The 24,364-nt window shown below is 35.2% G+C and overlaps 1 protein-coding gene across 5 annotated transcripts in view; it reads left to right on the plus strand.

Annotated features, from left to right (window-relative positions):
* The window catches only part of CCDC88A (coiled-coil domain containing 88A), a gene marked incomplete at both ends in the record, with an annotated part of 140,646 nt that overhangs the window by 114,660 nt on the left and 1,622 nt on the right, over positions 1-24,364 (plus strand). Inside the window, 10 exons of one of the 5 annotated variants that reach the window (XM_084235089.1) lie at positions 941-1,086; positions 2,350-2,442; positions 2,583-2,797; positions 6,371-6,454; positions 7,442-7,645; positions 8,231-8,302; positions 9,711-9,791; positions 21,696-21,964; positions 22,143-22,249; positions 22,475-22,608. In XM_084235089.1, the coding sequence (XP_084091215.1) occupies positions 941-1,086; positions 2,350-2,442; positions 2,583-2,797; positions 6,371-6,454; positions 7,442-7,645; positions 8,231-8,302; positions 9,711-9,791; positions 21,696-21,964; positions 22,143-22,249; positions 22,475-22,608 (1,405 nt within the window). Of the gene's footprint in view, positions 1-940; positions 1,087-2,349; positions 2,443-2,582; positions 2,798-6,370; positions 6,455-7,441; positions 7,646-8,230; positions 8,303-9,710; positions 9,792-21,695; positions 21,965-22,142; positions 23,142-24,364 lie in introns of those variants that run through there. The other 4 variants (XM_084235087.1, XM_084235085.1, XM_084235088.1 and 1 more) reach the window with 4 other exon arrangements.

The raw sequence follows: 24,364 nt of genomic DNA on the forward strand, positions 1-24,364 counted from the left end.
CACTGCAGCCCAAGTTCAGTCCTTGGCCAGGGAGCAACCCATATGGTGCAGCAGACCGCTCCTGATTTGCCCACTGCTCTGCTCAGCAGTGTATTTCAGTCAGTCTGCCAGTTCTGTTCCCAACTCTGTCTCTGGTGAATCCTCTCACCCCCCACACCTCTGGCCTGTACCCCAGCTCTTGTACGCATAAATAAATAAACATTAGGAAAAAAAATGTTGAATTTTTGGTTTTCTGACTTCTTCTGGAATGTGTGGCCTAACCAAGGTCTATTTCCAATTTTTACTAACTTCAGAGAAAAGTAAAACAGTGCAGCCCAGCTACCAGTTATATAAGCCATTGACAAGATTGCGTGACTCCCTTGATGGGGCCACAAAAACCATACACAGATTTTTGAGATTTCTTGAAAACAGTGGGGGAGAGAAGAAATGAGGTTTATTAAATAGCTGCTGTGTACCATAAACATGACACTTTATACTTTACATCTACTATACAACAATCTTTAGGGTAAAGGGGGAATTGAGAGAATTATATCATTTTGTAGATGATGTAGTGGAAGTTCAGAGAATTAACTAACTTGTCAACATTTCATAATTACCTAAGCAGAAGGCCAAAGATTTGAATCTAGCTTATAGATTTTTAGACTATAAATTAAATAGTTTTGAAGAAAGCAGTGTTTTTGGAATTGGATAATTTATTATATGTTAAGTCTAGTAGTATTTATGAGAATTAGGACTATATATTTGTACAGTACATAACGCAGTGCCTTAGCTGTCATTATTACTAATGGTAATATTCTGATCAAAATGCAGCATTTTATTGCTCAGATAGCAGAAGACTTAGTCTTTTTAAAGTAACTTTACTTTTCAGGTGTCTTGGGTAATTTATGTTAAATGTAAAAGTTGATTTTTTTTTTAAATATAAATGTTTATGTTTAAACAGTTGCTAAGCCAACTTAAAGGAAATTTAGAAGAAGAAAACCGACATCTACTAGATCAGATTCAGACATTAATGCTACAGAACAGAACACTATTGGAGCAGAATATGGAAAGCAAGGATCTTTTTCATGTTGAACAAAGACAGTACATGTAGGTACCAAATAATTTTGTGCTCTCACTTTTTACTCATGGTTTTATCATTGCCTTACCCAATGGCAGGAAACGTAATGCTAATTTTTCTTGATTTTCAACATTCTTTTTGAATGCTTACTTTCTAGGAACTATGCTAATAAACAAAAATACTAACATAAGAATACATAGATCCTGTTCTTAATGAACTACTAATATAAGGATGAAAATTAAAATAATTGCTAAAATGAAGGTATATGTAGAAGACCACAGAAACAAACACATATAGGGGAAAGAGTTCATTGGTCTGGGACAGGCAAGGTGGACTTTCCAAAGATTATTGCTTGAGCTGAGAAAAGTTTAGTAGGGGTTTTCATGAGACATGCAGTCCACAAAAACAATATGGCCTTTTCCTTGATGAATCTTTATCTGGTCATCCAGGATAGAAATATTTTTCTTTTTATAGGTTCCTATTGTACTTCCACAGTACTTTTATTTTGACCTTGGTACTACATTGGATTATAATGGTCATTTATGTGTATGTCTTCTATATTGTAAGCAGAACTGGGCTACTTATTATTCATCTTTATATACCTCCTGCCTTCCTCATTGTAAATTATCACTAAATGTTAAGAAGGGAGTATTCTTGTCATCAGTTTTTTTAAGAGAGATCATTTTACACTGTTTTGTGATCTTTGATGTTTCCCTGTAAAACATGTACTACTAAGATTATAAAATGAGACTTAAATGTGGTGAAATTAATAAATTCATGTATTACTGGAAGCAGGAAATAATTCTCTATAAGTGAATTCAGCCTAAATCTGCTGTAAAGGAGAAAACCTATTTGCATAAAGATGTGGTTCAATATTTTTTATTATATTTGTAAATTGTAAACTATCCAACATTTAAAAATTTTGTCTATATAAACTGTAATAAATTACCCTTCATCCCAAAAATTGAGATACTAAATATCCAAAATGGGGGACTAATCAACATCTGCTTACAGCTGTTGAGAGAATCTTTAATCAGATTGTAATATGGAAAATTTTTTTCAGACAAATAAATCTATTGAAGAATTGAAACTAAGTCCTATATCCTTTTATTTAGGTATGTTTTAAATTTAAAGGAGCAGAAAAACATGGAAAATACACCACAGTTACTACTTAATGAATTCTTACTTATAAACTGTGATACCTGTGTTTATGTTTTAGGGCATAGTCACAAAATATCATTTATTACCGTACAAAATATAATCTGTACTAAAATGCAATTTTATTTTCATAGTGATAAGTTAAATGAATTAAGACGACAAAAAGAGAAATTAGAAGAGAAAATTATGGATCAATACAAATTTTATGACCCATCTCCTCCTAGAAGGTACCAATAGCCAAATTTTATTCATTTTTATTTAAATAAAAGAAAGTTATGTTACAATTTATAATTTTTACACCTACTAATTTTTTGAGGGATGTATTGAATTTTAGACTAATAAGAATTTTTTTTAATTATTCTATTAGGAGAGGCAACTGGATTACTCTAAAAATGAGAAAATTGATAAAGTCTAAAAAAGATATCAATCGAGAACGTCAGAAATCTCTAACATTGACACCTACACGCTCAGACTCCAGTGAAGGATTTCTGCAGCTCCCCCATCAAGACAGTCAAGATAGTTCTTCAGTAGGTTCAAACTCTTTAGAAGATGGCCAGACTTTGGGAACCAAGAAAAGCAGCAGTGAGTGCTTAAACTCTAAATATTTGTGATGTCTACTATTGATTTAGATCGATTTCTAAAGATTTTTTTTTTTATTATTAACGTCAGTCTTTTTGAGTAATTGTCTGATGAATACCTTTCTTTTTCACTCCATATAATTATAAAATTAATTGCATACTGCAGTAATGCACAAATGATTTTCTATATTGCATATTTAGAAATATGGCAATACAGAGACACCAGTACCTCTGCCTCTTACTTGTTCTGTTAGCGGACAAGCTTTTTATTCTTGCATCATACTTCATGGGGTAATTATTAGGAGCAAGTTAGAAATATTCATAAGGACTCATTTTCATAATTATTTACAACTAAACAGAATAATAAAGCTTTATTATTATAAACTATATTATAATAAGGTTTTACTTATATACTTAAATGGTTTCAAGCTGAAGAAGCAAAGTTACATTGAGGAAAACAAAAACTATTACGAGTTTGAAGACAATGTTCAATAATTTAGAAATAATTGAAGGTTAGGGAAATTGTTGAGATTGCTTGGTAAAGAATCAAAATAAAATAGACGGGAGACAGAAGTTTCTGTATAAATTCTTATATAAATTTTTAAATCAGAAATGGAGAAATATCATATAAAATGGCCTATATGGGTCACAATCTTCTGTTTCATTAATAGTATGCTTAGCTAAATGGCAAGAGAAAAGTCAAAGTCTAAACAAGTGTATCTTGAGAGAAAGAAAAAAATCCAGTGCTAGGCCTTTGAACATGTTTAAGAAATTGACTAGTATCTATGTTCTTGTAAAATATGTAGAGAGGATAATATGAATTTACTCACTATCACCAGTCACTAAATTTAAAATGAATAAATATATGTGATACGTAAACACACACATTTTACTATTAAAAACAGATTAAAGACAGTTATTATTCCCCAAGGGGGAGATTCTATACACAGTATTTTGGACTCAGTAGTTAACTCTGAAAAGAGTATTTTAGGATGTAGGAGATTAGACAGAATGTCTATTTCAGAGTGCAACTACAGCACCCTAAAAACTATAATCCATAGGGCCTCCCCGGTGGTGCAGTGGTTGAGCGCTGGGTTGCAAAGCTGCCTGAAGCCTCTGCAGCAGCACCGGTTCTATCTCCAGTGATTCCCCTGCCGCAGGGCGAGGGTCCCACGTGGCGCGCAGACCTCTCCTGCCTCCCGCTGCTCCCCTCAGCAGTGTATTTCATCACTCTGCCTGCTCTGCTCCCCGCTCTGGCTCTGGTGAATTCTCTCCCCCTCCCGCGCTTCTGACTGTACCCAGTGCTTGTATAAATAGATAAAATTAATCTTTAAAAAAAACTATAATCCATAAGTAAACAATAAATAACATTGTTCATATACATATATACATATTTATGCTTACATATACATATATATCAAGAAAATGTTTTAATTTTGTATCTTCACATAAAAATATTGTTAACTGGGTCTTTTGCTATCTATTCTTGAAAGCCAAATCTACATGAAACTTCACTTTGAATATTTAGAGAAAACAAGTGTTTTTTTCCTTTAAAAAGTTACCAGGAAATTCAGTTTTATCCACTGCCTTTAGATATAAAATATCAAATATCTGTCTTTTTAGATGAGAAGTGGTGATGGATATACTTTATTTTTTAACTAAAGGAAGGTATTTCAATTAAGATATGACAGTATGCAGAAGAAACAAGTTTTTAATGGGGTTATCTTGTTTGTTACAACTAGAAATTTGTCAGTCCTTAATACTCACTGCTGAAACATCCAGAATAACAATCAGAAGGAAGTTAATATTCTCCTTTCCTGTGATTGTAATTATAGTTTTAGAAATTTTTAATTGAATACAAAATCCCTTAATTTCAGTATCATTTGGGAAAAGAACATTGTATATCTGCAAACTAATTGCCATAAAAGGGACCATATTTCACCACTGGGAAATTTAAAACTCCTTTTATCCTGTCTATTTTGGATGTGTCTGTCTGTCAGTAAAGCAGTCTTTTGGAAAACAGCTGAAAACAGAAAAAGAAAGTGTCTACACAAGATACCACGTGCATGCCGCAACCACTCAGCTTTGTTTTAGCTAAATGTCCATTTTACATTGTTTCAGTTCATTTCTTTTTAATCATGAAAACAACTGTGATTACTAAGCTAGAAAAACACAGGTCAGAATAAAAGCTTAAATAAATCATGACTATTCCTAATAATAGTCAACTAAGTCAGTTAAGAGACTGAATGTCCCTTAGACTCTCCTTTATGAGTGACACTTGTCAGTATATTGAAACAGCTGTGATGTATTCCTAGTTGGAATGGAGAGATGCTATACTTTTAAAACACAAACAACAATGTAAATCAGTATTACCCCAATTTAAAAAAAGCTTTATTTATAAGATGATGGCAAACCCTGAGAAAAAGAATATAATGCATATTTAAGCTGTATGTAGGTTGGTTCCCTAGTTCCTAAATTGCAGTTCCAACAAGATATTGCAGGTTGTTTATATTCAGATTTTATTAAAATGTAGCTTAAGAATATAAGTGAACCCAGTGGATATTATATTTTTGTGCTGATGACTTCTCTTGTAGTTATAATGCTAATTTTCATATACAAATTTTTTTGCACAGTGCACCCTTTGATTTTTTTTTTATAAACTTATTCAAAAAGTCATTCAAAATACCTAAAAAATATTATATATTCATAGTTTTCTGTCATTTTTGCTTGCTTTAGGGTGCCTCCTTTATAGCCTTATCAGTGCTTAGTGCTAGCACTTAATACTACTGTCAAAATAGTCTTTTTTTTTTCCCTCTTTCCTCCAGCCAACCTGTTGCAAAATGAAATTAATACACTGCTTGTTTCATTTCTTTAAAATCTTTGCTCAAAAGAATGTTTCCATGGTGCTGTTAAATAATGTCTCAGACTTCAGTTTAAATCACTAAGTAATTCCCCCATTTTCTTTTTTAAAGTCCAGGAAAATAAAATATTACAAGCTTTTCAAGTTACTTTAGTTTGTTTTAAATATCATCTGGGCAAACCTAGTTTTTGTTGTATTTTTAATGTACATTACTAAAATAATCTTGTAGAATGTTCATTTTTCTAATTTTTCTTCCTAAAATTATTTCCTAAATAATTTGGTATAATCCTTATAATTGAAAAAGTTAAAATAGAGAATTGAAAAGACTTAAATTTTCATCATGTATAACCTGTGGCCTGCCAATAACCCTGATTTTAAAGGTAAACCTTTATAACTTAATTAGGAAAATTATTCCTTCCATAACTAATTGTAATCAGTTTGTATTTATAGGACTTTAGCCAATGCAAACTTTCAAAATATATGTTCCTCATCATTGTCTTCAGTGCTTTTCCAAGTATTTTAAAGTATCAAAGTACATATTTCATATTTCATTATCACTCAGCAGCACGAGATTAATAGCTTTTTAGTTTAGCATACATAGCTGAAACTCAGACATTCATTTCTGTCCTTAATTTCAACATTTAACTCCCATCTGTTCTTCTCCCTTTTTTCTTTCATTTTTCTGTTTCTGTTTTTCCTCATGCTCTGACATAAAAGTGATTGCACTGAAAAGACTGCCCTTTTTGAGGAACAGACCGAAGGATAAAGACAAAATGAAGGCCTGCTACCGTCGTTCCATGTGTAAGACTTTATGACAGTTCAGCTTCTTTCAAATGACTACCCTGGCTTCAATTACTAATTTTTCACTAACCTTTCTCTGGACTGTGCCTATTTTTCATGTTTTGCAAAGTGCAGTCTTCCTATAATACAAGGAGCTGGAAGAAATTTTTTTTTTTTCAAAATTGGCATTAAATTTGCCTTATATGTATGTTCACTGGCACATATACATGGTCATATGTGTAATATATTTGTAAATTTCCAGTGCTTTCTAAAAGTTGGCAGAAAAAAAAAAACTTTAATTTTATATGCCAGAGAGATTTTTTCCCCAAAGAAATTTGCTTAAAGAAAATATAACAAAACCTTTAGCATTAGGAATTTATTTCCTTAAATAAACTAGATTAAATAAATAAATAAAATGACCTATAACCCTTGGAAATGTTTGTCATTCTTTATATAATAATATTCTGGGTTTTCTTTTTTTTCTGTTTAAGTAAAATAGATAATTAAATGTATCACTTTGGATATCATCTCTTTCAGGTTTTTATTGAATGGTATACTCATTTAATTCATAGGATAAATAATTTCTTCAGTAACCTGCTCTGACCAAGGACTCTGTCATTTTCAATAATGATGCTGTATAAGAACTGCTCTCCATCTTACCTTTTATTCATTCCATTTTTGTCATCACAAAAGCACATTATGAAGTCTTCTAATTATATTGCATATCACTGCACAAAATGCATGGCAGTTATACAGAGTAAAATTCCTTTTCCTATCTTTAAGGGGGTGGAGGGTACATAAAAATATTTCCTGAAATTTATCGGCCTTTGGCCTGTCCATTTCACTGAGCTGAATGCATGTCATAATTCTAAAATGGCCTTCTGTTTATAGTTTTTGATGTTCACTTGCATTAATCCATAGAAAAAAAAAGTTGTGTATAATACAAAAATAGAAATAAGAGCAAATACATTAACCATGCTGACCCATTTGCTTTCATTTGCATCCCAGCCATGAATGACCTGGTGCAGTCCATGGTCCTAGCAGGAGGACAGTGGACAGGTAGTACTGAGAATTTGGAGGTTCCTGATGATATTGCAACGGGTAAAAGGAGAAAAGAATTGGGAGCTATGGCCTTCTCTACTACAGCTATCAACTTTTCAACTGTCAACTCTTCTACAGGCTTCAGATCCAAGCAGTTGGTTAATAATAAAGGTATAGGCTGTCTGCTATTTGCACTGTTGGCAAAAGAAATTTTAATTTGACTTTCCCATGTCTACTTTTATGACAGCAGAAACCCAAAATAATTATCAAAATAATCAATTTGAGGGGATTTTCCAATCATGACAAAAATTCAAAAACATCATACAAATAACTAAAATCTTTCCTAGGCCACTTGTCATAAATAGCTAATGAACTAACAACAATTGGAAAAGTAAAAAGTGAAAAAGAAAAGTGTGATAGAAGCTTGAAAAAAAAAAAAAAAACAACACTTAAGAACACTATAGCTTGAAACAGAGAAACATGTAGAACAACCAAGGCTCTTGCTTTGCTTTGCAGGGTTACAGGGAAAATTGTTTCATTGCTTCTGGTGTTTATCCTAAGTGAGTCAACTCTCATCAAAGCTGTTTTTTTTTTTTATTCCTAGTTTCAGTTTCTGGTTGAATCTATGAAATGGATTAAATCAATATATATTATAGTTGTTTGAAAAAGATTTCCATATTCTGCATAAATAAAATTGTGTAATAGTTACTTCTTTTGTTAAAAATGTTTTTATATCCATTTTGCTATTTTATGTAGATACTACATCCTTTGAAGACATAAGTCCACAAGGTATTAGTGATGATTCTAGTACGGGATCAAGAGTTCATGGTAAGAGATAAACCTTATTTGGAAAGTACATATTTCATACAGAATTTGAATGTTAAGACTCTTGCATTGAATTGGTGAATGTGACATTGCCAGTAAGCATGTTTTCTCCAACCTACATCTCATAGCTACCTCCACCATTTCTTCAAATCTAGTGCTCCCTTTTGCGCCTTTAAGATTATTGCTTCATCTAAATAGTCTCTGTTTTAATAAAGGTCATTTATAAAGTATATCTGCACAATGCTTAAATGTAACCTTGTTAACATTTTGCTATGAGGTTAAAATTAAGAGAGATTTTACCACTGGCTTACGAAGTATTTTATAAAGAATACACCACATTTTCTGAATTGTTGAGCATTTCAGAGTTTTAAATTTCTGTGTGGAAAGTCATATCAGGGCCTCCCCTGGTGGGGTAGACAGTTGAGCGCAGCCCTGTAAAGCTGTCTGCAGCCTCTGAAGCGTGAGTTTGATCCCTGCCGGCAAGAATTCCACATGGCGCAGCAGACCTTTCCTGGTGTGCCCACTGCTCCCCTCAGCAGTGTATTTCAGTCTGCCTATTCTGTTCCCCGCTCTGTCTCTGGTGAATCCTCTCACCATCCCGCACATCTGGCCTGTACCCTGGTTCTTGTGTGAATAAATAAATCTTAAAAAAAAAAAGTCATATCAAATTAAATTATTAGCAATAAATGGATAATATGTGAAAGAAATTTCGCACATAAGCACAATTTTAAAAAGTAGTATAGGGCTATGATAACTGGAATTGTTTCCCTTGTACGAATAGGTAATACAGGACATTAAATGTGCATATTCCTGTTCATGGCATCTCTGCAATGAACAGTGTTCTCTGTCTGATCTGTTTGTTTTTTTTAAGATTTATTTTTTTTATGCATACAAGAACTGGGGTACAGGCCAGAGGTGTGGGAGGTAAGAGGATTCACCAGATACAGAGCTGGGAACAGAACAGGCAGATGTACTGAAGTACACTGCTGAGGGGAGCAGCGGGCGAGACAGGGGAGGTCTGCTGTGCCATGTGGGTTGCTCCCTGGCCTGCTGGGGATCAAACTCATGCTTCAGAGGCTGTGGATAGCTTCATAGTTTTGTGCTTAACCCCGTGCGCCACCAGGGATACCCTGTCTGATCTGTTTTAAGTGACTAAAACAGTCATAGTAATTATGAGCTTTAATCTTCCTTTCTTTGAATTTTACTTGTTTCACAAATCTGCTCTTGTAACGTGTCTTTACTGAACTATCTGGAAATACTCTTTAATCTATTAGATTCATCACTTTTTGGGCATGCTCAGCTTGTGAAAGTATGCATGATTGCTTCCTCAATGCATTCTGTGATCAGAATGTAAAGTTTAGTGTCATCAACTGGAAATTTTATCAGACTGTCTCCTGATTTTTTCATTTAGCATCAAGACCAGCCAGCCTTGATAGTGGCAGGACATCCACTAGCAATAGCAATAACAATGCTTCACTCCATGAAGTCAAAGGTATGCAGTAGGTAAATTTATCAACATGCTCCATCCATTTTCAGTATTCAAAAGTAAGAGGCTGATGAAGTTTCCAGGGTAAAGTATGAAATCCAGATCATCTGTATTTGGAATATAGTTCCTTGGAATGTTTCTTACTTTTCACATTGTAATACAAATGTATTTCAATGTATACAAATGTAAAAACAGGAGCAGTTATATTTTGATTTTCTTTTCTCATCTTAACAGATAAAATATTTTTATTGTAATCTTTATGCTTCAAAAATATTCGTAGGTCTTTGTTTTATTGAAGTTTTGTCTTTGTCATGAAAGTGGCTGTCTTTTGTGATATATGTACATTGAGTTTACATTACATAAGTGTTTCAAAAATATTTTTTAGCCTGACCCACAGTGTGGCAAAATAGGGATTCTAATAAATGTCTCTTCTAAGTACAACTGAAGAAAAACTGTATTTTGCTCTCAGAAAATTTCACCAGTTCAACAGCAAAAGTGAACTGAAATACACTTCAGTTGTATTTCTCAGGAGGTTGTGACTCCCTGTTGGGGCAGTGCAGTGAAATGGTAAGGGAGTTGTGGAGACAGTTGAAGTTAGACAGTCAGAGCAGTCAGACTAGTAAACCAGGGACCCAGCACAGTTTGTCCGGGCGCACATATCTTGTGCAAGGAATTTTATTCCATGAGTGGGGCATATAGGCCTTGCCTATAAATACTGGGACTGTTAAACTGAGGTATGGAAAATCTGTCTGCATGCAGCATGTGATGGTACAGTCCCTTCTCCCCTCCCAGGTGGGAGTGCTAAAAGAGAAACTGGTGGTGGCAGCAGCCTCTGTTACGCCTCTGAAGACCTATGTCCCTAGCCAAAATCACCAAGCCCAGCACTCCCTTTACCAGGCCAACAGCAAGCCTTGGGCATCCTATGCCAAAATATGCACCAAGCATCGTGTTCCTTGTGCCAAGGCCCATACCCTGGTATAGGGACGGGAGCAGCAAGGAGGCAGAGTCCTGGAGTTTCAGCTCCTTAAAGCATCAAACAGTGTTTCCTTTACAGAGAAGGTGAAGAAAAGGCAGTGCGGATCATTCTGACTCGATTAACCCTCTCTCCCCACCAGACTGGATAAAGAACCTTAGATTCCAGGATAACCTACCTCCCTTAGCTGCACCAAATTAAAGATAAACATAAGAAAAGACATAGTACCGCAACTAGAAAAAGCAAATATGGCAGCACACATGCCTAGGAAGCACACATGCCTAGGAAAAACTAGAAGAGAAGAAAGGACACAGAATTTGAGGACCTAACAGAAATGAATGTTTTAAAATAACCTTTTTAAGAAAGCACAATAAAGTTCTAGACAACCGGCCAAAAACAGGCAGGTACAAGGCCTCAGGAAAGAATCCAAGAAGAAAGAGTTCTTAAAAGAGTAAAGATATTTTAAAAAACACAGAAATACTGAATGAAATTAAGACAAATATGGAAAAGTATATTAAATAGACCTATGATTTCAGATGAAAGAATTTTGGAAATTGAAGATATAAATATGTAAAAATGCCTTAAGTAGAATAAGAGTGAGAAATAAGAGTTAAGGAAATTGAAGCTCTATGAGAAACATCAGATTCCATTAGAAGAGGAAATACATGGAAAAAATGGGTGAATGTGAGGAGAAAAGGGAGCAGAAACCCTATTCAAAAAAAAAAATATCAATAGTTGAGAACATCCCAAACCTAAGTAAAGAATTGAATATAGAAGTCTAGGAAACTGAGAGAACACCTAAACCCAAATTTATAATTGCAAAACTACCTTCACCAGGACATCTCATTGTTAAATCATCAAAAGACAACAATAAAAAAAAAAAAAAAGGCTGCTAGGAAAAAAGGTATGCAGTTTATGAAGGCACATTGATTAGAATGTCTCAGAATTCTCAGCGGATATACTCAGCAAGAAGAGTGTGGTATGAAATACTTACAATTCTAAAGATAAAAACTGTCAGCCAAGAGTGTTTTATCCTACAGTATTATCATTCAAGCATAATGGATAAATAAACTAATGGAATTTACCACTACTGATCTGCCATACAAGAAATATTAAAAGGGGGTGTCCCTGGTGGTGCAAGGAGTTAAGATGCAACCTATGAAGCTGTCTGAAGCCACTGCAGCATGAGTTTAATCGCAGATCTCTCCTGTCTCGCCCACTGCTCCCCTTAGCAGTGTATTTCAGTCTGCCTGCCTGTTCTGTTCCCCACTGTCTCTGGTGAATCCTCTCACCACCACCCCCACACCTCTGGCCAGTACCCTAGTTCTTGTATGCATAAATGAGTAAATCTTTAAAAAAAAAAAAATGTTAAAAGGATTTCTTCTAGGTGAAAAGAAAAACAAAACTTTGAGAAAGATGGTAAGCGTAACATGGAATCAGAAGCTTAAACAAGAATAACAGAGACAACCACAAAACATTAAAAGGGAAGCAGAAAAGAATAGGATCTATTTAGTCAAATGTCCTTACCAGCGCCAAGAGGATTATTTTTGATGCAGAAAATATTATAGAAGCCTCATGGTGACTCAAAACAAAAACGTAGAATGGAGACACTTAGAAAAAGAAATGAAGAAATTGAACCACCAGGAAAAGCCACCCAAAAGAAAGGGCAGACAGAAATGCATGGAAAAACAAACAATATAAAGATAATGGCAGGGCCTCCCCGGTGGCGCAGCGGTTGAGCGCTGGGTTGCGAAGCTGCCCGCAGCCTCTGTGGCGCCGGTTTGATCCCCAGCTGCTCCCCAGCCACCGGAGGAGGGTCCCACATGGCGCGCAGACCTCTCCTGCCGCCCGCTGCTCCCCTCAGCAGTGTACTTCGGTCCTTCTGCCTGCTCTGCTCCCCGCTCTGGCTCTGGTGAATTCTCTCACCCTCCCGCGCTTCTGACTGTACCCAGTGCTTGTATAAATAAATAAATAAATCTTTTAAAAAAAAAATAAATAAAGATAATGGCAGTAATTAAATCCTTCAAAAGGAAGAATGGCAGTAAATAAGTCTCATATATCAGTAATCTGAGTGGTCTGAACTCACCAATTAAAATATAGAATGATAGGATGGATGAAAAGGCATGCCCCAGAAATATTACATGTAGAAGAAATTAATCTTAGATCCAAAGACTCAAAGTGAAAGCCTAGATTAAAGTATTTCAATCCAATAACAGAGAAAAAAGCAGAAACTGCTTTTCTCATATACGATAAATTAGACTTTCAGCCAAAAAAATGGTAATTAGGGACATAGATTTCACTATGTAATGATTAAGGGGGCAGTCCAGTAAAAAGAATTGACTGTCATCATTTACACACTTCCAACACAGGTGCAGCAAAATATATAAAGCAATTACTAAAAGAACTAAGGAAACACATTGACAGCAACATACTACTAATATCAACAGATAGGTCATCCAGACAGAAAGTAAACAAGGAAATAATACTGTTAAATGAAACTATAGATCAGATGGATTTAAACATCTACAGAGCTTTTCATCCAAAAGAAATTGAAAACATTCTTCTCAAGTCTACATGCAGCCTTCTCAAGGACAGAGCATATACTGGGACACAAAATATCTCAAGAAATATATCAGAATTGAAATTTTATCAGGCATCTTTTCTGATCACAACACTATAAAGCTAGAAATCAACCACAAAAAGAAAACTTTTATTATTGTGTGAGTAAATGATTTTGAATAACTCCTGAGTCAATGAAGAAATCAAAGGAGAGAAATAAAAATACCATGTACCACATACTATGGGATGCTATGAAAACAGTATTAAGAGTGAAGTACATAGTAATACAGGCCCACATCAATAAACAAAAACCTCAGTCTAACTTTACATCTGAAAAGCACACAAACCCAAAAATAGGAAGAAAGGAAATAATTAAAACAATAAAAACTGGAATGGAAATAAATAAAAACCAAAAGGATGATAACAAAATATCCATGTAATCAAGAACTGGTTCTATGAAAATGATAAACTAAATAGATTATCTCACTAAGGAAAGGGAAAAACAGTGAAAAGAACCAGAAATGAAAAAGGCAAAATTATAGCAGATACCTTAGAAACTCGAAGGATCATGAGATACTACTATGTCCATATACAAACAAAACACCTAGAATAAGTGGGAAATTTTTAAAAGTCATACATCCTGAACTATGATGAAGTGACTCGGACAAACTATTAATAAACACAGAAGATGACACTAAGTAAAAGTTTCCCTGCAAACAAAAGCCCAGATGGTATCACTAGTGTATTCTACCAAACCTTCGAAGATCTAATAACTTCTCAAACTGAATTGAAGAGTAGGGAAGCTCATAAACACACTTCAGAAGGCCAACGTTCAGATGCCAAAACCGGTACATAAAAATAAAACAGTATGTCTGATAAACATAGATGTAAAAAACCCTCAACAAAATTTTTGCAAATAAAACCAGTGATACATTAAGACTGTCATTCACTGACATTGAGGACGCCAATTTCCTAAATGTATGGGATGCAGCAAAAGCAGTAATAAGAGGAAAATATATAGCAATAGAGGCTCACATCAAGAAACAAGAAAGAACTCAAAGAAACAACCTAATCTCGAAGCTCAAAGATCTAGAAAAAGAACAACAACAAAAAAACCAAAACCAGTAGAAGAAAAGAAATAATAAAAACCAAAGCAGAAATAAATGAAATTGAAACTAAAAAAAAACAATCCAAAAGATCAATGAAACCAAGAGCTGGTTCTTTGAAAAAATCAATAAAATAGACAAACCCCTAGCCAGGCTCACAAAGGAAAAAAGCGAGAAAGCACAAATAAACAGGATCATAAATGAAAGAGGAGAAATCACAACGGACACAGCAGAAATCAAAAGAATAATATGAACAGTTATATGGAAACAAGTTCAACAATCTAGAGGAGATGGACAAATTCCTACAACTCTACAATCACCCAAAGCTAGATCAAGAAGAAATAGAACACCTAAACAGACCACTTACAAGCAGCGAAATTGAAATGGTAATCAAAAACCTGCCCAAAAACAAAAGCCCAGGACCTGATGGATTTACAAATGAATTCTACCAAACATTCAGAGAAGAATTAGTGCCTATCCTTCACAATCTCTTCCAAAAAATTGAGAAGGAAGGGACAGTACCAAACACGTTCTATGAAGCCAACATTACATTAATACCAAAACCGAACAAGGACAACACAAAAAAGGAAAACTACAGGCCAATCTCCCTAATGAACACTGATGCAAAAATCCTCAATAAAATTTTAGCTATCAGAATCCAACAATGTATCCATAAGATAATTTACCACGACCAAGTAGGATTCATTCCAGGGACACAAGGATCGTTCAGCATCCGAAAATCAATCAGCGTTATCCAACACATCAACAAAAAGAAATATAAAAACCATATGACAATATCAATAGATGCTCAGAAAGCATTTGACAAAGTGCAATACCCATTCATGATAAAAGCCCTGGAAATTCTTGGGATACAAGGAGCATACCTCAAAATCATAAAGGCCATCTATGAACAGCCAACAGCCAGTATCATTCTCAATGGTGAAAAGCTGAAAGCAATTCCATTAAGATCTGGAACAAGACAAGGATGTCCACTCTCACCACTGCTTTTCAATATAATACTGGAAGTCCTAGCCGGAGCAATAAGACAAGAGAGAGACATACAAGGAATCCAAATAGGAAAAGAAGAAGTCAAACTATCACTATTTGCAGATGACATGATAATATACATAGAGAACCCCAAAAACTCCACAGAAAAGCTAATTAAACTAATCAATCAGTTCAGTAAAGTGGTGGCAGGATACAAAATCAACACGCAAAAGTCAGTAGTCTTCCTATACACAAACAATAAATCTGAAGAAGAAATCAAAAAAAAAACCATCACTTTTATTATCGAAACAAAAAAAATCAAATACTTGGGAATAAATCTAACAAAAGAGGTAAAGGACCTACACAAGGAAAACTATAAAACACTGTTAAAAGAAATAGAAGAAGACACAAAGAAATGGAAAGACATCCCCTGCTCATGGATTGGAGAATGAACATTATTAAAATGGCCATCCTACCAAAAGCAATACACAGATTCAGTGCTATTCCAATAAAAATTTCAATGTCATTCTTCAAAGAAATAGAACAACTATTGATGAAACTCATATGGAATCACCAAAAACCCCGAATAGCCAAAGCTCTCCTGAAAAAAAAAGAAGGGAATGGAGGCATCACACTCCCAGACTTCAAACTATACTACAAAGCCATAATCATCAAAACTGCATGGTATTAGAACAAGAACAGACACACAGACCAATGGAATTGAATAGAAAATCCAGAAATAAACCCACAGATTTATGGTCAACTAATCTTTGACAAAGGAGCAAAGACTAGGCATTGGAGCAAAGAAAGTTTGTTCAATAAATGGTGCTGGGAAAACTGGGTCACTACATGCAAAAGAATGAAGCTTGACCACTACCTCACACCATACACAAAAATCAACTCAAAATGGATGAAAGAACTAGACATAAGACCTGAAACCATAAAATACATAGAAGGAAATATAGGCGAAACACTACGTGATATGCACATCAAAGACATCTTTACAGACACATCACCCAAAGCAGTGATAGTGAAGGCAAAGATCAACAGCTGGGACTACATCAAATTAAAGAGCTTCTGCACAGCAAAAGAGACAATAACCAAAACAAAGAGAAACCCCACCGACTGGGAGAACATTTTTGCACACAACGCTAATGATAAAGGACCGATCACAAAAATCTGCAAAGAGCTGATGAGACTCAACAACAACAAAGAAAAAATCCTGTCAAAAAATGGGCAGAAGAGCTAAAAAGAAACTTCTCTGAAGAGGAAATGCAAATGGCCAACAGGCATATGAAAAAATGTTCAACATCACTTGTCATCAGGGAAATGCAAATCAAAACTACCATGAGATACCATCTTACACCAGTGAGAATGGCACATATTAAAAAAAAAACTAGCAACAACAAATGTTGGCGAGGATGTGGAGAAAAAGGAACTCTCCTGCACTGTTGGTGGGAGTGCAAACTGGTCCAACCACTATGGAGAGCTGTGTGGAGATTTCTGGACCTACTAAACATAGAGCTTCCATATGATCCAGCAATTCCACTGCTAGGTATTTACCCAAAGGACACAGAAACATCAATTCCAAAGAGCACCTGCACCCCTATGTTTATAGCAGCACTGTTTACAATAGCTAAGCTTTGGAAACAACCCAAATACCCAAAAATAGATGACTGGATCAAGAAGATGTACATATATACCATGGAATATTACTCAGCACTCAATAAAGATAAACACATGCAATTTGCAGCAAAATGGATGGCACTGGAAGGGATCATGCTCAGCGAAATAAGCCAGAAAGAAAAAGAAAAATACCGGATGGTCTCACTCATAGCAGGAATCTAGAAAACTTAAGTAAGGGACCAGGAAAATGAATAACTATAAGAAAGTGAAAATCAAAATCAACAAAAAACTATGAGCCAGAGACACTTTATGGGGGGTGGAGGGTGGGGAGGGGGAGGGATTGGGGCCAAAATAAGGGGGTTGCAATTTATGGGGAATATAAAAATAAAATTTATTTTAAAAAAATAAAAATATAAATTTCAAAAAGACTGTCATTCACCATGGCCAAGTTGATTTCATTACAGGCATGCAAGGCTGGTTCAACATAGGCAAATAAGTGTCATTGACTACAATGTAAAGAAAGTTATTATCATTTCAATGATACGGAAAAAGCATTTGACACGATTCAGTACACATTGATGATAAAAAGCTGTCAATAAAATGTGAATAGGGCCTCCCTGCTGGTGCAAGGGGTATAAGCACAGTGCTGTGAAGCTGTCAGCAGCCTCTGCAGGGCGATTTCAATCCCCGGCCAGTCAGGGAACTGCCCACATGGCGCAGCAGACCTCTCCTGACTTGCCGGCTGATCGTCTCAGCAGTATAGTTCAGTCTATCTTCCTGTTCTGTTCCCAGCTCTGTATCTGGTGAATCCTCTCACCTCCCACACCTCTGGCCTGTACCCCAGTTCTTGTATGCATAAATGGATAAAATCTTTAAAAAAAATAAAATGTGCATAAAAGGAATATACCTCAACATTTAATAAAAGCTATATATTAAAAGCCCACAGGGAAATAATAATAATGAAAAACTGAAAGTATTTTCCCTAAGGTCAGGAGTAAGACAAAGATTACCACTGTCACCTGGTTCAACGCTACTGTTCAACATAGTATTGGAAGGCCTAGCCACAATATTCAGGCAGAAACAAAGACATAAAAAGAGTCCAAATTGGAGGAGAGTGAAAACATCACTATTTGCAGATGATAATATACATAGAAAATCCAAAGGACTCTACCGAAGAACTACTGGAAATAATACAGTAAAATTGCAGGATAAAAAATCAATAAATGAAAATATTCTCTATATATACATTAAAAAATGAGTTAGGAAAAAATATTAAGAACACAAATCCCATTGGAAACCACACCAAAAAAGATGAAATACCTGGAATAAGCTTAACAAAGGAAGCAAAGGCACTATTGCTATATACTGAAAACTTTAAGACTTGGCAAAGGAAATAAAAGGAGACATAAAACAAAGATATCCCTTGTTCATGATTGGAAAAATAACTTAAAGTGACTATCTTCCCTAAAGCAATTTACATTTTCAGTACAATACTGTCAAAATTCCAATCACATTCTTCAAGGAGATCGAACAATTAGAAAATTTGTATGGAACCATACAGGATCTCAAATAACCAAAGCTAATCCTCAGGAAATGAAGAAAAATGGAGTATCATGTTCCCTGACTTCAAACTTTACAGTAATAGTGATCAAAAAAGCAGGGTATTACAATAAAAACAGAGACCAAAGGTATAGAGCCCAGAATTAAAGCACACAAATATGGGCAAGTAATCTTTGACAAAGGAATTATGAGCATAGCTTATAGACAGGAAAGTGTCAACAAATGGTTTTGGGAAACTTGGACAGCCGCATGCAAAAAATGAAACTAGATCGTTACTTAACTCCATACAAAAATATTAATTCAAAATGAACTAAAGATTTGTATAAGATCTGAAATCATAAAAGAAAACATACATGATACACTACTGGACATCAATCAGAAATGTGTATTTGGGGACACGTATCCAAAATCAAGGGAAACAAAAGCAAAAATAAACAAATGGGACTGTATCAAACAAAAGCTTTTTTACTTCAAAACAAACTGCCACAAAAATAAGACAACCTATGTGCTGGGAGAAGATATTTGCACATCACAAATCTGACCATTGCAACTTTACAAAGTATATAAATAACTCATAAAACTCACCACCAACAACAAAAAAATCCAGTCAAAAATTGGGAATAAGGGGAATGTAAATCAAATACCACAATGCAATACCATATCATCCCAGTGAAAATGTGCTATATCAAAAGGATCAGAAACAACAAATGTTTGTGAGGATGTAGAGAAAAAGGAACACTTCCATTATCAGTGGGGTTGTAAGTTGGTGCAGTCTCTATGGAAAACAATACAGATTCCTCTAAAAAACGAAAGTTGGAAATACCATATAGTCCAGCAATGACATTGCTAGGTATTTATCTAAAAAACATGAAAACAGGGCCTCCCCTGGTGGCACAGTGGTTGAGCACTGGGCTGCAAGGCTGCCCGCAGCCTCTGCAGTGCCGGTTTGATCCCCAGCCACCGGCGAGGGTCCCACATGGCACAAAGACCTCTCCTGCCATGCCTGCTGCTCCCCTCAGCAGTGTATTTTGTCATTCTGCCTGTTCTGCTCCCCGCTCTGGCTCTGGTGAATTCTCTCACCCTCCCATGCTTCTGACTGTACCCAGTGCTTGTATAAATAAATATTAAAAAAAAACATGAAAACACTAGAATAAAGTGATTTATGCACTCCTGTCTTTGTATCAGCATTATGCACAATATCCAGAACATACAAGCAAACTAAATATCCATCAGCAGATGACTCGATAAGTAATTGTCGAATGTATACTGGATCAAATACTACTCAGCTATTAAAGTGATGATATTAGTGCCTTTTATGACAAAATGGATGGTTTCTGAAGTGTTTTGCAAAGTAAAACAAATCACGAAGGGAAGGAAATTTACCAATTATAACTTATGCAGAAAACAAACTGGGAAAACAAGACATCTTAGACTGAAAAATATACTGGCTACCAGAGGGAATGGCGAAGGGGAGGGATGGTGATAGGGCTGTGGCAATGCAGAAGTGGTGGAGAGTGAATGAGACATGTACATGTGTGAACTTGTACTTCCTAAATTATAGTTATATAAAGTAGTGGTAAATCAATAAAATTTGAGATTAAAAACAGATACATACTTATAACTTATCCATGAAATCCGTTTTTTAGTGAGAAGACAGTTGTGTTTGTATTTGTAACAAGAGCCAAATGGATGCATAGAGCACAGAAAAAGAATTATTTCAAGAAATTTTTTGTTTAATTTTTGGTATGCATTCCAAAGTGAGTTCTTTATGTAAATATCCAGAAGCCTGCACTGATAACTTTTCCTTAAAGGTGTACTGCCTATTCAGCTTCCAAGTTAAAAAAAGTTGATTATGTAGTTTTTCTACAATACAAATTTGTCAAATTATAATGAATGCATTTGTTGTGTTTTTGTATTTTGGGATCATTTTGTCTCAGTTGTAATTTTATCATTAATGCTATGGTTTTGTTGGAATGACCTGAAAAACCTGATCTCAGAGAGGGATTTCTTTTTTTCATTTTTATAATCATGTTTGTGTCCAGTAGGAAAATGTAGTCCTGAAAATGTCAAGAAGCATTTTTTTCCTAATTTGGAAATTTGAGAAAATGTTATTTCTGTAAAATTTTCGAATTGGTCCTCCCCTGGTGGTGCAGGCAATTGAGTACAGCTCTATGAAGCTGTCTGCAGCCTCTGCAGTGCCGGTTCTATCCCAGCCAGCCTGCGAGGGTCCCACATGGCGCAGCAGACCTCTCCTGTCCCGCCCGCTGCTCCCCTCAGCAGTGTATTTCGTCAGTCTGCCTATTCTGTTCCCTGCTCTGTCTCTGGTGAATCTTCTCACCCTCCCGCGCATCTGGCCTGTACCCTGGTCCTTGTATTTAGAACAGTTTTTGATTTTAACCTTTTGAAGTAGTTTAGAATTCATATATAATCATGTTTTGTTTTAGATTTTGAAATGTTCTATAATTATTGGAACCTGAATTTTAAAAAATACATTAATCATTTGTAATTTTTTAAGATTTAATTTTATTTATTTATGCATACAAGAACAGGGGTGTAACAGGTCAGGGTGTGGGGGTGGTGAGAGGATTCACCAGAGACAGAGTGGAGAGCCCAACAGGGAGATTTACTGAAACACATTGCTGAGGGGAGCAGCGGGCAAAACAGGAGAGGTCTGCTGCACCATGTGGGTTATCTCCCTTGCCAGGGATCGAACTCATGCCACAGTGGCTGGCATTAACTTGATAGTGCTGAGACTTTAACTCCTGTGCCACCAGAGAGGCCCCAATCATTTGTATATTCATTTATTTACTCATCATATTGAGTGCCTTCTTTGTATGTTTAGGATCTGGGTACAGTAATGAAAGTATATCTTTGCCTGTGGTGCTTATAATTTTGTCTATATAAACAAAATAAGGAAGCAGGCTATGGTAGACCATTGTTAGATTGATGACAGATTAACACATTTACTTAACCATCTTCAAATTAGCTTGAACATCTGTTTGGCTATTCATAAGAATCCAGTTTACAAACGTTACTTCTTATATGGTTTTAATCTCACTTCTATTTATTGTACTCTTAACACACCATTTACTCCAAAAGCAGGTGCAGTTAACATCCAGAGCAGACCACAAAGCCATAGCAGTGGAGAATTTAGCCTACTTCTTGATCATGAGGCTTGGTCCAGCAGTGGTAGCAGTCCAATTCAGTACTTGAAAAGACAAACCAGATCAAGTCCAGTACTACAGCACAAAATGCCTGAAACACTGGAAGGTCGAACATACCACAAAATCAAAACTGGTTCCCCTGGAAGCGAAGTTGTTACACTACAACAGTTTTTGGAAGAAAGCAGCAAGCTTACCTCAATACAGGTTAGTTTTATCTATAATGAACTGAATTTAGATGATTATCACAAATAAATTTGTATGATTGAACTTTAAAGCTTAGTTTTATGTTAAGGAGTAGATATATGAACAGTTTCATATTGTACAAAATACATCAGGAAAATAACTGACTGTATTTATTAATCTGCTTTGGTTTTATTAACAGATAAAGTCTTCAAGTCAAGAGAATCTTTTAGATGAAGTAATGAAAAGCTTGTCTGTCTCTTCTGACTTTTTGGGAAAAAGTAAACCAGTTAGCTGTGGTCTTGCCAGGTCAGTCAGTGGAAAAACCCCAGGAGACTTCTATGATAGATGGACAACTAAGCCTGAACAGTTTGTGAGACCTGGCGCTCAAAAGACTGAAGATAATTTTTTCATTAGTTCTCCAGGAAAACCTACATCTGGCACTCAAGGAAAAATAAAATTAGTAAAAGAAACTTCTCTGTCACGACAATCAAAAGATAGTAATCCTTATGCCACTTTACCTCGTGCAAGCAGTGTGATCTCTACTGCTGAAGGAACTACCCGGAGGACAAGCATCCATGATTTTTTGACCAAGGACAGTAGACTGTCTATGTCAGTTGATTCACCACCAGCTACTACTGCTGATAGCAACATCACTGCAGCATCTAGTGAGTACCCTTTACACCTATGGTCCTCTCATACACCTCATGGTCCAACACATGCTATAGACTCTCATGCACACAATGATTTAGCTATAGATTTATCTGAGTCTCTATATGCCCAGTCTAGAAGCTCAAGAACAGAAAGGTCACGCTTTCCAAACCAAACTTTTGTCACTATTAATATGTCTAATGATGAATTTGTAATATCAGCTAAAGATAGCATAGAGTCATTTACTGTGGCTCATCCATCTCAGCCTTTTTTATCCTTGAATACAGAATTAGTGAGTAACATTACTGGGCTACCTCCCAGGCCAGTCATCAGAGTGACTGACCAGGCTTCTGCCTCTTTGGATAAAGTTGCACAAAAAGATATTGAACAGTTTTCTGATAATCAGAACCCTAGAAACAGTAACCCATACTCTTTTGTAAATAGTAATAATCTTATCACTCTTGCATGCCACTATCCTGATGACACAGAAACTGCATTGTTAGTTTCTGAGGATAATCAAACTGTTTGGTATGAATATGGTTGTGTATGATCCTTTGATATATACTGTGCTCTGTAATATGATTTGAAGAGCTTCTGTTGAAAAGTATAATTTAGCTAGGTTTATATTTTACTTTTAAATTGTGATGTAGTGTTAAGCTGTACGTGATGGCATTTATATAAATGTGAATGTGTAACCACACCAAAGCCTGCATGAAATATTAATTGCATTGTGCTTTTTCTGCATGACTTTAAAAACCTTAGCAGTGTATTTTCTTCCTTTCAAGTTTCTTATGGTTTCTTATGGTCTGATAAGAGACTGTTGCTTAGATACATAGAAGCATGTTAAAATAGTTGCATGCTATAATAATAAGAAGGCATTTCCAAGTCATGTTTATTTTGGTGCTTCCAAAAAGAATGCTCATTTTCACCTACTCTCTCATTTCCCTCCCTGTCTCTTTCTCACTCCTTTTTTTTCCAGAATGTGTACTTCATATTTTGCATATACAGTAATAGTGAGGAAAATATTTTAAAAAATATCATTTTCTTTTGCCATTAAATTGTGCTTTCCTGTTTCATTTTCAAATAAATAGTTATAACTGAATTAACACTACGTAGCAAGTAGCAAATTCTGCCTCTATTTATAAAGTTATTCAATACATTGTTAATATTCATTAATGTAGTATAATTTTTAAAAACCCATCAAATTTAAATGTGGCTTATACAGTGACTAGGAGCATTTGTATTCCCCTTTGCACTTTTCTTCATACAAGAGCTCAAATACCTATTCTATAAAATTATATTTTTACTTGGAATTAATTAATAGTTCTTCCCATTTTTATATAGACTCTAAGAGAATAAACCAAATCATACTCAGTGTGTTGGAAATCTGCCTTTTTTACTTAGGTTCAAAAAGGTAGGAAATTTACAAAGTGATAAGATCTGTTACTTCTGTAATTATATTTTATTACTAAATTATATATGTTTATAAATTGGAATTTTCTAAAATGAGTACATTGTGCAAAATAAAATACACAATTTGGGATTTGTGGCCATTAAATAGTATATTTTTAGTAGAAGAAACTTCACAAAAAGGATAAATAAACTCTGAATTTAAAAAAAAAATGAAAGAGAAAATATTGCTGTCTCTAACTCTTAAACCCCATCCATTTGGGGAGTGTATCTTAGTTCTGTCTCTGGAATGTTACTGCTATTTTGATTGAGCCTAAACATTACTGATAATAACTCAGCCTGGCATCTCGAAGGAATGCTTTG

The sequence above is a fragment of the Talpa europaea genome, assembly GCF_964194135.1.
Source record: "Talpa europaea genome assembly, chromosome: 6".
Lineage (NCBI taxonomy): Eukaryota > Metazoa > Chordata > Mammalia > Eulipotyphla > Talpidae > Talpa > Talpa europaea.